Below are 15,375 nucleotides of genomic sequence, written 5' to 3'. Positions count from 1 at the left end.
TGTTGTTGAAATGTGCTGTACAAATAAACTTGCCTTGCCTTACAGTACGCACACATGCATAAATGGTATAATATAAATCGGATTAAATCAAATGTACTTGATGACATTGTGCATTGTGTGTGTATAACTTACTGCACCACCATGAACTTCAATAGATGCACATTGTGTGTAAATAATGGGGAATGGTAAATAAATCAATTGAATTCCAGCTTCCTTGGATATTTTACTGCATCTAATCTTTGAGTTCAGAGCTGCCACTTCACAATGCAAGGTGTGCAACTGAGGACTTAAGAAACAAAAGTCAAGCCGACTTAGCTGCAGGACATCATTGACAAACAGTCAATGTTACAGGGAGAGTTGTTCATGTCACTAAATGGTTTGTTTAATGTAGAGGAAATTATTCAGAAACATATTCATGCCTGGTTTTCAAAAATAATGACATGTACTCAAAGGAAATAAATGAGATTTGTGACATTGCCATCACCAACCTCTTACTGAAGTTCAACTTTTCCTTACTTTCCATACATTTCTCAGCTGATGTAAAACTTCAGGCGCAGTCACTTTAGCTTTTTCTTCTAAAGAAAGTCGTTTAAATCTGAATGATCTTGAATATGTCATTTGTTACGGCCGACGTTCTTCTCAAGTGGAGCTTTTAGTTGGTGAGCTTCTCCACGCAGACTTTTATCTGATCTCTCTGCCACCTTGTGTCCCTGTCCTCCTTTCAGATCCTGGTCCACGTAGGCTTCCTAACCGAGGAGTCCGGAGATGTTTTCAGCCCCAAAGTGCTGAAGGGGGGTCCTCTGGGAGAGATGGTCCAGTGGGCCGACATCCTCACTGCGCTGCACGTTTTGGGACACAACCTGAAGATCTCCATGTCCCTCAAGGAGCTGCAGGGGTGAGCTAACTGCGTTTGACTTGTCAGCGGTTGTTGTTGTTTTGTGCAGCTGATGGTGCGTAATAATCACGTAATAATCGCGTAATAATCACGTCCGGTCACGGCTGTATTTCACATTCTCTTTAGGATGCAAAATGTCTCCTACAAAATGAATCTGATGACAGCTGTGACTATAAACCAATGACGTTTTACAACCCTCCCGTTACCAATGTGCTCTTGTACGTATACGCATATTGGAGTCGAAATGTTTAAGAGTGCATTGCGCTGTAATTACACCACTTCCCCACTTGAGTCCTGTTGTGCACGAGGGCCCTAAGGTCCTGTTGATTTATTTGTTGCTGCATTGATCCCGTATCGACGCACTCCATGGCTTCCCGTCAGTGCGACTGTGTCGGCGTGTGTCTTTCTATCCCCTGCGTCAGCGCGCTTGCATGTTTCTGCTGACGGATACATCTACAGAGCCAACACACACACACACACACACACACACAGACGGGTGGATGGATGGATGTAAATCAACCCTGTTGGGCGAGATCCCTCCGGCTTGCTTCGTCCAGTCTATGCAATATCTACTTCATGGTCGAGGCTGAATATATCTCACAGGCTGTCAGGCTCCCGCCAAGACGGATGGCTGACGTCGAACTGTAGACTACTGAATAGGTACGGTGTCTGAGAAGACAACTGAATCACACTGCAGACGGGCGATGTCTTTGTTCAGCCTTGATTGGGCCAATAGCCTTTGTCTCTCTGCCATCGTTGATCACTGCAATGACACGGGTATGGAGTATAGATCAATATGATGATGTCTACAGAGACACCGCTGTACTCTCCTTCCACTGTACACTGCCTGAGACAACACTTACAAATCACAGAAGAAGTATTGTATTGACCCCCCCCAGCCTTCGGCAGTCATTTTATAGACGTATAACACCTCTGCAGGGAGCAGGAGAGAGCGTGAAAACCTCGAGGGATTTTATTCTTTTAAAAAAAAAAAGGGTTTCGAGATGGCAGGGACATCCGCAAGGCCGAGCTCAGTTGCCAGACTTGAAATGGATGACGGGACCGTTTTGAGGCCGTGCGTGTCACTGTGGTGTCTCGGGACCTTCGTTTTTGAAACCGCACTTTCTCACGACGTGTTTTTAGGCGACTGCGAAGCGTAATCTAACATACCAGCATGATGAGTTATTTCATCCACCTCGCCCACATGGGATGGCTTCGGGTAAGGAAAAATACCGTTGAGCTCTGGATTGCTCGGAGAAGCAGTCTAATCTTTCTTCAAACTGCTTTCGGATCCTGACTCGGCCCTTAAAAAAAACACTGGTGTGCGAAAGGGCAACGTCAACTTTGCCTCCTGATGTCGATCTTTCCACATGGTTTGCTGCAGTAAAGTGGAATAGAAAAAGGGTTACGCAGTGTGTCCAATCGGTTTTTTTTATGGTTGGCATGTCAACTTTTTGGTCTCGCACCTTCCATTTCCCTTGGTCCCTGCCTTCAGTAAGAGAAGCAAAATGGAGAGTTACGGTCGAACAAAGGTGGTAATGCAGTTTGGCTGTCATGGAGTTATATTATAAAAATAAAAGTCTCTCCTCCGCCTTTCACGTTCCCCACAAATATGGGGTGTCTTTATTGACCTTAGGTTTTCTAAACATTCACCATACAGCCAACATTTCATCAATTCTGGGCCAACAGATGATACTACGACTCTTTTTAGCTATTTGTGGCGTACTGATCTGTAAGACACTCATTTGTTCTGTCACACTTTGTAGTTCAAATGCATATTTATCCAGCATATTTCCTGCCACAAAGCTACACACACACACACACACAACCACAAAGTGATTCATGATTTGAAAAGCACGAGTATAGATTTCCTTTTCATTTAGCATTTTAGTATTCTCTCAACACAAAACAATGTGATGCATTTGAATGTTGTTTCTCTCACACACACTCCGCGTGTGTATTCACATCAAGCAAATGCAACCGTTCTATCAGCGTTCGATCGGTAAACGGACAAGAAAAGAGGAGCTCTTACAGCTCACCTGTATAATTTCAAAATCATTTCTTTCTCTACCTCACTTGTTCCCAGTATTGCCCATTTTTGTGGACATACTGCACTTCTTCCTTATTTCCCCCTGTCCCAAATAATGTGCTTGCAACGACACACAAAGATGTAGCCTGACACACCGATACAAATACAGACAAATGGCAATGACAAGCAGGCCGACCGTGACAAATGGGAAACCGGGCACGCAGACACAAATTGCCCAAAAGATGGAAGTTGAGTCCAGATACAGCTTTAGAAACATGTCATCGCTTTGCTTGGGGGCAAGACTGACCAGCATTAAAAACAAAACTGAACAAAAAGTTCCCAGCGTCCGTCCACCTCCCCAATTCCACAACTTCCCAATGGTTTGTGTGTGTGTGTGTGTGTGTGCATGTTTGTTTGTGTCTGTGCTACATTGTTCTCATGGCCACATCTGAGAGTTGGAGTTGTCTGAGGAGGAAGCGGGAGGTAGCTGTAATTGGCCACCGAGGGGATGATTTGGTCTGGGGTTGTGTTACTGTATCTAACGTACACCCTGATTTGTAGTTTCCAGTCAGTGCTGCTATGAGGTGGCTGGACCTTATTCAGTAGAGTTGCATGATCAGAGCACACTGAGACTCACTAACATACAGAGGGAAAAATGAACCAGAACATACGGACACAAACAACTTCTATTGATTCAACTGGGAGGCGATATACTTCTATGTGTGAAGCCTCTCCTACACTGAATTCTAAAAAATGTCATATTGATGTTGTGTCCTGCATGTCATATTGATTTGGGAAATCATTCATTTATAATATCTCTTTTCTGTGATTCATCTCCGTCTCAGGGCTGTCACTGTGTGGACTGATGAGAAAATAAATGTGAATAGAGAAGCAGGGAGTAGAAGAGCAAAGCGCTGAGTTGGCATCTGTGCAGTTTGGGCGGGGACTTGTGTTATTCAAATATGCAAATAGCAGTTCTTTTTTTTTTGAAGGCTCCCTGATGATTTCCAGCCCTTTGTTTTGGATCTTGCACTGTCCTTCATTTTGCACCATTCACCTGCCCACACACACACACACACACACACACACACACACACACACACACACACACACACACACACACACACACACACACACACACACACACACACACACACAACAGCACACGAACCCAAGTTAATTCAATACAGCTTTTTTGCATCTCCCCGTCTCTGCTGAGTGTGCACTCCTCACAATGTGGCCTAACCGAGCAGCTTGACGGGAATGAAGCTGAATTTGGTGCCAATTAGATTCGATTGGCAAGGCACCTGAAATGTATTAGTGTGAGAAGGAGGAGAGACGGGGCTCTGTATGCTCTCCATTACAGACTCAAAGGGTGCAGATGGTCAGCACCTTTGTGCCTAATCCTATCACTACTGTGAAGAGAACTATTGAAGGTTACGTAATACTGAAACATTTAATAATCCGGCACAGGAGAGGAAGATATGGCCTTTTGCCGTGTAGCACACTCTGGACACGCCATGTGGACTGTGACAGTACACTTTTAGAATTAAAGATGCTCACTAGAACCATTTTAGGGCTCATTGGCTTCGTCCTCAGAAGAGCACCCTTTTTGGTTTCTGGTGAAACCTTTTAAAAAGGTTCCACCCAGAACCCCTGAAAAAAAAGATGTACCCTGCCACCCAGAACCCTCTCTGGAGGTTTTATCCAGAAGCTGTTCATCTTCAAAGTCTGCTAACCAGAATCCATCGGGTTCCACAAAGAACCCTTTTATATTCCAATGGTTTCATCTGAAACCCAGCCCGGGCGTTCTACAGAGAACCCTTATATATTTTAAGGGTTTCATCTAGAATCCACCCAGGGCGTTCTACAGATAGGTGCTGTGTCTGTAACTTTCCGAAACCGGCGATCTGACATTTGTTACACGACTATACGTGGCACTTTTCACGTGAACAACCAAGTGAAACTTTAAGATTGCCTCCCAGAAAATGTGGACAGCCATCCCCAGATCTGTCCAGTATGGCGCCGACCCTTTCTCGATGACAATCTTCTTTACAATCCACTTTCCAGTGTAGCTATAACTATAAACACTTCCGACCAATGTAATTGGTCAATTCATCGTACAAACTGGTTCTGAATCCGATCAAGGGTAGTCTGGTAGTTCTTGTTGAAAACTGCTCAAATCTTCAATTTATCAGATGTTATTGGATTATTTATGAACATGAACAAAGGTTAAATGAAGGTTTATTTGAATGCTTGTCATCTATAGACAATGATTTGTTTGTTACTTCTCCTAAGTTACTTTTGTTATTTTTTTTGTAAATGTAAACGTTTACTTTTTTATAAGTTTGGTGTAAACAAGCAATATTCTATGTGAGTATTTTGGCCAGCAACAAATTCAAATCGATTTTATTCCTTGTAATTCTAGTCCTTAGAGTCTCTATTCTTCCAAGAGGATTTTGTCCTGTTGTTGATTTAAAACTGAAGTTAATACTCTCCTCTCTCAAACTCACGGCTTTTAAATTCTCAGTCTCTTTCTGTGCTCTTGTGCGACTCGCTCGTGCACTCCCTCTCCGTCTCTTCCTCCCAACTCGAGGTGTCAAGTCTCACAATCTCACCCCTACAGATTGCAGGTAATGTCTCAGTTGCCATGGAGATCAGACTTTGGGACTTTTGGGGTCTGAGGTGGAAAGACACAAAGTTACAGCCAATCAACACCTCAGAAACAGTAAATGAAAGAGGAGTATATGGGGAATCAAAAAGCACCCAGTCTCTTTTGTTCCTGAGATGAGTGTCAGGACTGCGCCGTAGGACCCCAGGACATCCAGCAGATGGTGGCAGAGTGCGCCTTAATTAGGTTTTGTGGACTGATTGGACTTGGCTCACCTTAAGTGGGTTCACCTGTGTAATTGCCTCAAGTGTATTTAAGGCGTGTCTGTACCTTGCCCTTCGTTCGAGCCTCATGTTTTCTTGACACGTCTGTTCCTGTGTTTTCCCTCTGTGGGCTATCTTATTAAATTCTACCTCTTTTGGCTCCTGAACTCGGCGTTTTGTATCTACACTCAGTACCTTCAAGTTGGACGTGACAGTAGGCTCGAACCACCAACATGAGTGTAACAGGCGCCGAAGGAGGAGACGTCAGCCTAGCCCAGGTGCGCGGCGCTGTGGAATCCCAGGGAACCTCGATCCAGCAGATCCAAGCCTGGATAACCCAGCAAATGCACCAGCCGAACCCCCCGGCTGCCAAGACGTTCCTACAGAAACCAGAGCGGTATGCCGGCACTCCAGAGACCTGTCAGGGATTTTTGACACAGTGTGACCTGTGTTTTGTCATGCAGCCTGATCAGTTCCCCTCAGAAAAAGCTAAGGTCGCTTTTATGATTTCGCTGCTAACCAGTAGAGCTCTAGTATGGGCTACTGCCCTATGGGAGGCAAATTCCCCACTTTGTGCTAATGCAGTAGAGTTCTCCAAGACACTACGCCAGGTTTTTAACCACCCAGTGAGTGGCAGAGAAGCAGCACGCCGCATCAGCTCGCTCCGCCAAGGAGCTAGACCTGTGTCTGAATATGCCATAGAATTCCGCACCTTGGCAGCTGAGTGCAAATGGAACAGTGAAGCACTTTTGACCACTTTTTACAATGGCCTGTCGGAGGCGGTCAAAGATGATTTGGCTAGTCGGGAGTGGGGGGTCACGGTAGATGAGCTCATAACCACCTCTATCTGCCTCGATCAGCGCATACGCGAAAGGAGGCGTGAGCGCAGGCTTCCCAATTCGGCACCTCCCCAAGCGCATTCACCACTGGGCGCGTCGGGCCCCACTGCTCAGCCCGCTCAAGCGGAGGCAATGGAGGTAGGCAGGTACCGCATTACACCTGCAGAACGAGGATGCTCATTAGGAGGAGGGGACAGCGTAGTGAGCAATTTTGTCCAATCTCAGTACCCCAACCCAGTTAAGCGCCTCTGCCTGAGGGCTCGACTCACCTGGACCCCAGAGAACCCGGAGAACATCCCTATCACGGTGCTGATCGATTCAGGCTCAGAGGAAAACCTGATGGACTCTGCTCTGGCCACACGCCTCGGTCTACCTACCAAGGCCCTTCCCAATCCTGTGAAAATCCAGGCGCTCGACGGACGACCCCTAGGCTCCGGTAAGATTGACTTCATGACACACCCCTTACTACTGCAGATTGGGTCACATACAGAGACTGTTTCTTTGGCTTTAGTCCAATCCCAACATGATAGAGTAGTACTAGGGTTTCCCTGGCTTCAGAAACACAATCCCCAGTTCAACTGGTCCACTGGCGAATTGTTATCATGGAGCCCAGAGTGTATCTCAGCCAAACATGTTACACCTGTGATGAGGTGTTCTGTTGCCTGTTCATCCTCTGAGCTCTCTTCAGTCCCTGCAGAGTATCATGACCTAGCTGAAGTATTTAGTAAGACTAGAGCTACAGCACTTCCTCCTCACAGACCTTTTGACTGTGCCATTGACCTGTTGCCTAACACTATTCCCCCCCGGGGACGACTATACCCTCTCTCCAGGCCCGAGACTCAGGCCATGGAGGACTACATTAGCGAGTCTCTTAAGAACGGGCTTATTACACCTTCAACTTCACCAGTGTCAGCAGGATTCTTTTTTGTACCCAAGAAAGATGGTGGTCTACGCCCATGCATAGATTACCGAGCACTGAACAACATCACAGTAAAGAACAAATATCCGTTGCCACTCATGTCTTCCGCTTTTGATCTTCTTGGAGGAGCTACAGTGTTCACTAAACTAGACCTGCGGAATGCTTACCATCTGGTCCGCATCAGAGAGAATGATGAGTGGAAGACTGCTTTTAGCACCCCCAGTGGACATTATGAATACCGGGTAATGCCATTTGGTCTGACCAATGCTCCTGCTGTGTTCCAAGCCTTTGTAAATGAAGTGCTCAGGGAGTTCCTCAACCGCAGTGTGTTCGTTTACCTCGATGATGTGCTAATTTTTTCCAAGTCCCTCACAGAACATCGCCAGCACGTCCGGCAGGTCCTCCAGCGGTTGCTGGACAACCAGCTCTTCGTCAAACTGGAGAAGTGTGAGTTCCACGTTACCCGCACCTCCTTTTTGGGGTATGTCATCTCCCCCGATGGAGTAATCATGGACGAATCCAGGGTGCAGGCTGTACTGGACTGGCCGGTTCCCGCCACTCTCAAGCAGGTACAGCGTTTTGTGGGGTTTGCTAACTTTTATCGCCGTTTCATTCGAGGCTTCAGCTCCATAGTAGCACCTATCACAGCAGTGGCCCGGGGAGCCCCAACCAAACTCAGATGGACCCCGGAGGCGCAAGCGGCGTTCGAGCATCTCAAGGCTCAGTTCACGTCAGCCCCACTGCTGAGGCACCCTGACCCTGCCCTTCCGTTTGTGTTGGAGGTGGATGCGTCCAGGTCTGGTGTTGGAGCTGTGCTGTCCCAGAAATCAGGTATGGACAACAAGACGCACCCATGTGCCTTTTTCTCTCGCAAGCTTAGTGACGCTGAGAGGAACTATGACGCCGGTGACAGGGAGCTGTTGGCCATCCTAAGGGCACTTGAAGAATGGAGACACTGGCTGGAAGGAGCGCGCCACCCATTCACAGTCATCACGGATCATAAGAACCTCCAGTACATCCGTGAGGCCAAGCGCCTGAACCCCCGACAAGCCAGGTGGGCCCTGTTTTTCACCAGATTCAGGTTTATCATCACGTTTCGCCCCGGCACCAAGAATGCCAAGGCTGATGCCTTATCGCGCCAGTATGACGCCAACGTTACTGACCCTGTCCCTGAGTGCATCATTCCCCCCAGCTGCGTGGTGGGACAGGTGACGCTTGCCCTGGAGGACGCCGTCCTGCGTGCGCAAGAGGAGGATCCAGGTCCTAGTGGAGTACCCCCGGGCCGTCTGTATGTCCCGCTCAACGCCCGCTCTGAAGTTCTACAATGGGGGCATGACTCACCAGTGACGGGCCATCCTGGGGCTGCCCGCACGATGGAGCTAGTCAGCCGCCGCTTTTGGTGGCCACGCATGAGAACTGACATTGAGGAGTATGTTCACGCATGTTCTGTTTGTGCTACACAGAAGTCAGGAAACCAAGCCCCGGCGGGCCTGCTCCACCCCCTGCCGGTTCCTTATCGGCCATGGTCCCACATCTCAATGGACTTCATCACTGGCCTACCACCTTCTGACGGTAACACAGTGATTTTTGTAATTGTGGACCGTTTTTCCAAAGCAAGCCACTTTGTCCCACTACCTAAGCTGCCGTCTGCGAAGGAAACCGCTGATTTGGTGGTCCGAGAGGTGGTGCGTCACCATGGCATCCCTAGTGACATTGTCTCTGATAGAGGGCCCCAATTCATGTCCAAGTACTGGAGTGCATTTTGGTCCTTGTTTGAAACGTCTGTCAGTCTTTCATCAGGCTACCATCCGGAGAGTAATGGACAGACGGAACGCGTGAACCAGGAGCTGGAGAAATACCTACGCTGCATGGTATCATCCAATCCGGGTGCCTGGAGTCGAAAGCTGGTGTGGGCTGAGATCGCCCACAACCAACTGAGTGGGTCCTCCACCGGTATGTCGCCTTTTGAGGTTCAGTACGGATATGTCCCGCCATTTTTTCCCTCTCAGCAGTCCGAGTCAGCGGTCCCCTCTGCGGATGCTGCGGTGGCCAGATGCCGCCAGGCCTGGAAGAAGGCCCGTGCTGCGCTTACACGCGCCACCGAAACCCATCGGATCCAGGCCAATCGCAGGAGACGGCGCGCCCCGACGTTCCGCCCTGGACAGAGAGTATGGCTCTCCACCAAGAACCTGCCTCTGCGCACGGACTCCAAATTCACTCCCCGGTTCATCGGTCCGTTTCCTGTGGAGAGGAGGATCAACCCGGTGGCTTACAAACTCAGACTTCCTAGGACTCTCCGGGTGAGACCAGTGTTTCATGTCTCTTTGCTGAAACCTCTCTTCTCCTCGCCCTTGTCCAGGCCTGCCCCACTGCCGCCGCCTCCGCGGGTCGTCGCTGGTGGCCCTGTCTACACCGTCCGGAGGCTGCTGGATTCCCGGCGGAGGGGGCGAGGCCTTCAGTACCTGATTGACTGGGAGGGCTACGGCCCAGAGGAACGCTCATGGGTGCCCTCACGGCACGTCCTGGATCCTGCCCTCATCCGTGCCTTTCACCGTGCACACCCTCTCCAGCCTGGCCCACCTGGAGGTGGCCGTCGGGTGGGGGGTACTGTCAGGACTGCGCCGTAGGACCCCAGGACATCCAGCAGATGGTGGCAGAGTGCGCCTTAATTAGGTTTTGTGGACTGATTGGACTTGGCTCACCTTAAGTGGGTTCACCTGTGTAATTGCCTCAAGTGTATTTAAGGCGTGTCTGTACCTTGCCCTTCGTTCGAGCCTCATGTTTTCTTGACACGTCTGTTCCTGTGTTTTCCCTCTGTGGGCTATCTTATTAAATTCTACCTCTTTTGGCTCCTGAACTCGGCGTTTTGTATCTACACTCAGTACCTTCAAGTTGGACGTGACAATGAGCCGATAATTGGAAAGTGGGACTGGACAGACACGACGTCTACAGCAATCTTACATTGATGTTTGAAGGGTTTTCAGTTCTGGTGTTGTTTTGAAAACTACAGAACAATGCATCTCCGTGTTGCTCAGTCTAGGACTTGTTCTTTAGGCTTTAAGTTGTTGTTTTGAAGAACGGAGGTCAACATTTTGCCCGCCGCCATTTTTTTCGCAACCAGAAGTGAAAAGCGAGGGCGGAGCTAAGTACAACCGAACACTGATTGAGACACTTGCAGGTGACCAACACGGTTTCAATTGACTTCGATGAACTCAAAACACACCATGACAATGGTCACAGTTCTTCGACGAAAACACAGACAACTCTACAGCAGCGATCTGTCAATCACAAGATGGCAACACCTTAAAGCATACCCGGCTGTATCGTCTATTTCACTATGAATGGGACCATAATCATGCTGTATTGAAGAAGACTTGAAACTAGTAATTGAGAACATAAACGTCTGTTTACAATGTTTACTGAGGTAACAAATCAAGTGTAAAGTCGGGTCATTTTCTCGCAGACTTCAATACAATCAGACTTACTTTTGCAACCTGAGGAGTTTCCCCCTGATGGCTATTGGAAAGAATGCAAGTCACAATGAAATGTCATAGTTTGCGCTGCTCATGCATATGCATATGCCCAATTGAACTTGCCTTTTCTTTGCCAATTTATTTTCCCCAAACTCTACAGACTAATGTACACCTGAAATAAACATGCTGCTGTGTTTGTTCCAAAGAAAAGCTGCTTAAAATTAACATTTTAGGCAGAAGGGGGATGATAAAGTGGCCTTTGTGCACTTGAGTGCCCGGGTGATGATCTAGTTGGTCCAAGTGTCCCAAAGTGCACTGCAAGGGGCACTAGATGGGCATGTGGAGCACTTATGTGCCCCATTGGTCGGCTCAAAGCACATCATTGTTGTCACATTGGGGCGTAAAAGAGCCTTAACCCAGACTAACCTAAAACTAACCTCAACTTAAACCTAATCCTCTGGTCAGTTGATCTGTCCCTCTCTCATCACACGATTTAAGACCCGTGGTGACCGAGCCTTTGAGGCAGTGGCCCCGAGGCTCTGGAATGCTCTGCCTGCAACTCTACGCCTCGCAGATACTGTGGATACTTTTAAAAGCCAGCTAAAAACCCACCTGTTTAGGCTGGCGTTTGTGTAAAAGTAAACCCATGTCCTAGACCTGCTCTTAACATTTGTTTTACATTTTTATTTTATTTTTATTTTATTCTTTAACATTTTTTATTCACTCTGTGTATGTAATTTATTGACCGTAGGGTCACATTGTGTTTTTTATGCTTTTAAATGTCTGCTCTGTTAAGCACTTTGTGATAGTACTGTCTGTGAAAAGCGCTATATAAATAAAATTCATTCATTCATTCATTCATTTTGCCCCTCTGAACGCAACTGGTTGCCGTTCTTGGTTAATGGTGCAGTTATGCGGTACAGCTGCTGTTCAGTGCTCCTGATACAGAATGAGTTGCAATAGAAATGCTATTGTTCTGAATTACTGCTACAGTTAATGTTTTCTGTGTTCTAATCATGTGTTTCATCACAAAGATGATGTCTCATCAGACATTTCCTTGTCACTAGTAGACAACATAATGGTTCAGTGCTCTGCAGGGACCATGATCAGTTGTTACAGCACTCTTAGTAACAGTTAACAGTTGCTATAAAGGCCATCTGTTCACAAATCTTTTGCACTCCCAAGTTTCATCCTTGCCATAAAAACTCTTTTTTTATGTGCTTCTGCACATAGTCACCTGTGCATTTAAGTAATCCCAGTTCTCTTCGCCTTTTGCGCGTCAAAATATCGAAGTCCTTCGCATGACGAAAGCAATCTCAGTTGCTTTAAGTCGGGTTAAGTCTGTATTTCCCGGTGAATCTGTCACAGTACTCCTAAACGGGCGAGCAGACCTCTCCACCGTCTGTCTTGCGTGAGAGGGTCCATTTCACAGAAAGAGTGTGGCTTCACATATGCTTGCCAATCCATGTGTGTGCTCTCTGTCTTGTGCATGCTCTCAGCTCTCTTTGTTGCCACTTCACATTCTTTTAATCGGTTTCTCAATTCTCTTTTCTGTTTTCTTAGTGTCTTCTGTCTCGCTTCCATCCGTTTGTCAACATCAGTGGACTAAATGTGTTCTGACATTGTTCAATGATTTGTGTGGCAACCCCCCCCCCCCCAAAAAAGAGGTTTACGTTAGAGGTATGCGCTCGACAAACTCTGCAGCGACTATGCAGAACTACGACGCAGACATAAGAAGAAGCGGGTAGATGTGAATCTGTGGGCGGTTGTGGGAGTTGCTCGGCTTTTTCCTCTGAGGTTTTTCTGTTTTTCTGTGAAGTCCATGAAAAGTCAGTCACGCTCTGTGTGACTCTGTGCCCCATAAAACCCTCTCCCTCCCTCTCTCTCTCTCTCTTTATCCCCATGTCTCCTCTCCCTCCATCAACCTGACTCCCTCACCTTTCCGCCATCATTAAAGTGAAGCCTGTAGAGAGACTGGAGTCGGTGACCTCGGTTCACCTGCTGCTCTCCCACAGGCTGCCTACGAGCTGCCTTATTATCCCTCCCCAAAGCAGACAGGAAGACACACACGCATACCTCTTTTCTCTAAACCCCGATCTTGCTTTTCTTTCTTCTTGGCAATTAGGCCGTTCTCACTTTCTCTTATTTTCATTTCGTAGCTTTAATATTCTGCTCTTTCTTCTGACTCCGCTGTGCAACAAAAACGATGCAGGTTTAGGGGGGACGATAACTTGTAAAGCAGATGACTCAAAACATTATACACTTAGCTGTAAGTGCGCGGGAGAAGCGTCTCCTATTAAAAAAAAAATCCAAATTCTGAGTAATGAAGGGAGGGTGTATCCGATCTCTTTATTGGAGAGCAGCTGTTGAGGTGTGTGAAACTCCTGAAGAGACTTCTGGGTAGATCCCTTTATAAGACAAACTGCAGCACATTAACATTAATCAGTTGTGGGAAATGATTTTTGTACGTGTGTGTGTGTGTTTCATATGCGAGATAGAGCGTCAGCTTGTCTCTGTTAAAACACTAGAGCGTGCAAATGAATGGTATGCTCCGTCTGCATGGTTTTGTCTGCTGAAAGGTTCCTCTCCTCACTCCTCCCCTCTCGCCTTGGGTGTTATTTTCTCTTGCTCTTCGTCCGGCTCCTTCTCACTTTGTCTCTATGTTGTTCCCCTCTAAGCTGAAATCAATGTGCTTGTTAGCAACTTCCCAGATTTTTACTGCATTTCATCACCCCTACCCTTACTTCTAACCCCGTACAGACACACACACACACACAAACGCACACCACCACACACTTGGTAATGATTTGCTTCATCCGTTGTTGTGGTACATGGGTGAATTTTTTTTCGTGACTGGTTTTGCGCTGACTCACATCTCTACCTCTAATTGGTCTGCGTGACACAACTGGGACAAGTTGCTGCTTATGCTTCTTTAGCTTCTTTAGCACAATCCCTGCTGGACTTACATGACTGTGTCTGTACGTCTTCCCTTGTAACGACCATTACCATTGGAGCAGTTCTCGAACATGAATAAAACGATGAATAAAGTCGTGATATCAATTCCTTCCTTACTCAAAAGCTACAGAGTGAAATCACAGTCAAACAGGAGTTGAAGCATCTCTAGCTTAAGTAATGTGACCTATATCCAAATGAAAATGAATATGTGGACGGGGTTTAGTAACGAGGGGGATTCAAATCCCTGATATTTAATTGGATAAAAAAAAAAGTGGGATTCGAGAATATAGCACGCTTGTGCGATACAGAGCTTTGCAGAGATATGGAGCTGTAGGACTGTTCACCTCCATACACACCTCCCTCGTTTGTAGGTAAATCAGGAGGGGGAAGATCGTTGATCAATTAATATTTTGTAAAAAAACTAAAAAGAAGGTAAAGTTTTGTTAGAAGAAATCCAAACATGTCTTCTACTTAATGTCACTCTAGCTACCCACTAGCTAACAGTGTGGTTGTACATTTATATGATGGACGGGTGAGGTAATCATTCCCACATCCCAATTAATTGGATAAAATAGTAGAACCACCTCCTAGATCAAGATGAGTCATCAACAATATTTTTTTCATTTTACAAGAGGAAAAAGATTTTGGTTAAAAATAATACAATGAAATATAAAAACAATTATTTTGACACGTGTTTAGCATGTAACTCGATAAACGAGGTGTGGATGAGAACCTGAATGAGATGATACAAATTGCTCGTGGTCCATGAAAGTAATAGATCCACGGGTTTGCGTGAGTTTATGGACAGTTGTTAGCCAGCTAAATGTTATCGCTAACTGTTAATTGTTGTAGCGTATGATCTTTTGCTGCATTACCACCACACGCTTTGGACCGCAGCAGTGCTCACCCTGATTTGCATGTAGCCCAGGTAAACGAAGCTGGGTAACAATAAGGATTGTGATCTGGCAACGGCTGCATTCACACCAAATAAAGCGTTGCAGGGTTGTGCTGCGTCAACACCAAGCGACTGCGCCACCGTTAACGTTTTGTGTTCCCTCACGAGTTGCAAAGCTCTGATTCGCCGGTTAAATGATTGACCACGGCAGCGTGACATTGGGTTGCGTTGCTCCAAAAGTTGAGAATGTTTCAAATTTTTCCGCTGCATCGACATTCAAATGAATACGGGGACTGACGCCTGATTTGATGCGGATGCAGCCTAACTAACACATATGTGGAAAGTTGTAAACAAAAAGTTATTAAATGACAAGTGTAAATGTTGCCTGATAATCCTGAATGGAATGCAGTCATTATCAAGATTATTATTTCACCGGTGCTTTTCATTTCAACATATCTGTGATTTCAAAAAAAAAAAAAAGTCTGTTGTCCCTGTG

At 46.6% G+C, this 15,375-nt stretch overlaps 1 protein-coding gene across 1 annotated transcript in view; it reads left to right on the top strand.

Moving 5' to 3' along the window:
• LOC306784092 (alpha-1,6-mannosylglycoprotein 6-beta-N-acetylglucosaminyltransferase B-like) overlaps nucleotides 1-15,375 on the top strand; it is a gene marked incomplete at its 3' end in the record, with an annotated part of 97,566 nt that overhangs the window by 50,668 nt on the left and 31,523 nt on the right. Inside the window, exon 8 of the mRNA XM_079277929.1 lies at nucleotides 726-895. Within this exon, the coding sequence (XP_079134055.1) occupies nucleotides 726-895 (170 nt within the window). The remainder of the gene's footprint in view (nucleotides 1-725; nucleotides 896-15,375) is intronic.

Source organism: Melanostigma gelatinosum (genome assembly GCF_949748355.1).
Source record: "Melanostigma gelatinosum genome assembly, chromosome: 11".
Taxonomy (NCBI): Eukaryota; Metazoa; Chordata; class Actinopteri; order Perciformes; family Zoarcidae; genus Melanostigma; species Melanostigma gelatinosum.
This window is presented reverse-complemented; position numbering and strand designations above follow the sequence as displayed.